The sequence below is a fragment of the Trachymyrmex septentrionalis genome, unplaced genomic scaffold, assembly GCF_001594115.1.
Source record: "Trachymyrmex septentrionalis isolate Tsep2-gDNA-1 unplaced genomic scaffold, Tsep1.0 scaffold29, whole genome shotgun sequence".
NCBI classification, from domain to species: Eukaryota; Metazoa; Arthropoda; class Insecta; order Hymenoptera; family Formicidae; genus Trachymyrmex; species Trachymyrmex septentrionalis.
This window is the reverse complement of record NW_017305451.1, coordinates 214,651-216,831: the sequence shown is the minus strand read 5'-3', so window position 1 is coordinate 216,831 and position 2,181 is coordinate 214,651. Positions and strand designations below refer to the sequence as shown.

Here is a 2,181-nt window from a genome sequence, read left to right as displayed (position 1 = left end):
AATCACTAATTGTAAGTATGAAGTAGAGGTGTATATATGCACACGATATAAATGATAAAAATTTACAAAACAACAATTTAATGAATAACAATCAATCAGTTTAGTCGTGACAAATACAATAAAAAATGATCAAAAATACAAAATTCGATATAAAAATTTGTGAGTTTGACAATTTTTTCTCTTTTTTATTGTAATTGACACATATAAAGAGAGGTTCCACACAAGTTTACAACTAGGGATGGACATAATGAATTAATAATTGATTATTTAAACGGTTAATTTGTTATTTTTTTGTCTTGAGGGTTGACAGGAGTGACAAACAAAATTATCTACATCTTGATTTCACTATGGTCGAAAAGCACAATCGATTTACAGTTACATCTTTAATATAATTGATTAAAAAAAAAATCGATTATGCTCAGCACTACTTATATCTTTCCATGCGAAGCGAGGTTCAACTCATATCTATTTGTCTAGTTTTTGGTAATGGGAACAGCTCCGTAGAGGGAAGGGGGGAGTATACAACTCACTGTGTTCATGCATACACTGTTCTGTATAATATATTTCAGAAACTTTTCTAATTCCTTTTTTGTTAATAATTTTTTTACAAATAACGGCTAAAACCTTCTGAAGATCATTCGAGGCTCATGATCAACATGTGTCAAGGCCAAAGTCACCGTAGAGCTGATTTTCTTATACTAAATTATCATTAATTTTAAGAAAAAAATAAATTTTTGTAAATCATTTCTTTTCGTTTTCATATATAACTAAATCAAAATCTAAATGACAAGTATTTAATTTTTTAAAAAACTGCTCTTGTTATTTACACATTTTGCGATTTATGGACAAAAACATTAAATTAAATTCTCTAAGCCTTACCTTTCAAATAATATGCAAAAGAGAAAAGCGAATTGATTTCAGAAGGAGTGTTTATTTTTGTAGAAAGAGGTTTTATAATGGAATCTAAACGAAGAGATTCTTGATGAATTTGAACTGTAAATAAATCCCATATACGGAACTCTGGATATGTCTAAAAATGAAATTTTTATGATTAATTGATTAATGAATATACAATAGTAAGTGATATTTGCATTATTAGTACTATTAATATTATTAATATATATTAGCATCTTATTGCTGTTAATAGCTATATAATTGCTACGTCGTGTTTCGCTAAACTTATACATTTAGAGAAAGAAAAACAATCAGTACTTTTAATGGATAAAAACAATTTTAAAAAATTTAAAATGTTTTTATATACATATTGTTAATTATACATATCTAATTAATATTAATTATACATATCATATTAATTTTTGTTATCTATGATATTAGAAATAAGTTTCATAAAATGCATTTTCTTTTAATCATTCTACACATCTTTTCCAATGAGAAATGTAATGGAATTGACATCGAATTGATTTCATTGTCATTTCTTACTGGGTTATAAGCAATATACAGCGCTAAAAGTAATTTAAGAAAACCAACCTTATTAATAGCATCTGTTGCGAGTAATGTAGTGAGACCTTCTAACAGCCATGCGTGAGTCCACCAAGTAGGGCTCATAAGATTACTATACCATTGATATGTTATTTTCTGTGCTATTAAACGCGCTACATCTACTTTACGTCCAACAGACTCTAATTTTTTATTATAGGTAATAGCTGCTTCCCTAAAAACCCACATTCATAAATATAATACATTTTTTAAATTTTATTATAATAATACTATTTACTCCATAATTGAAACAGATCTTTCTAACGTAACAATTATTTTACAATACAAAGACCAAATAATTTAAATAAACAACTTGTATTTTTAACATAAATTAAGAATTTTTATGTAAATAAAAAAATTTGAAGGCAAGGGAATGTAAGTTAATTATTTAAATGATATAAGTTGCAATTCCTTTTACTTAATCTGCACTTTAATTGTATCAAAAATAAAATTATGTTTTTATGCATATTCTGTCTTATCTTTTAAAACAAAAGCACGTATCTTCTTGAAATAGTCTTCTAACTCTTTTACGTATAAAACGTATTAAATAAAAATATTCTGAAAGTTAATATAATATTTTTAATAAATTAGTTTGTGTTTTAACTATGTATTTTTTTTATGTTAAAAGAGAAAACATGCTCATATTTTGTTGTATTTATAAAATATTTTACCTTCTTTTTTATT

At 25.3% G+C, this 2,181-nt stretch overlaps 1 protein-coding gene across 1 annotated transcript in view; it reads right to left on the bottom strand.

The window, feature by feature from the left end:
- Window positions 1–2,181, bottom strand: part of LOC108749377 (aminopeptidase N-like) — a gene marked incomplete at its 3' end in the record, with an annotated part of 11,204 nt that overhangs the window by 7,848 nt on the left and 1,175 nt on the right. The window contains 1 exon segment of the mRNA XM_018488024.1: window positions 1,485–1,672. Within this exon segment, the coding sequence (XP_018343526.1) occupies window positions 1,485–1,672 (188 nt within the window).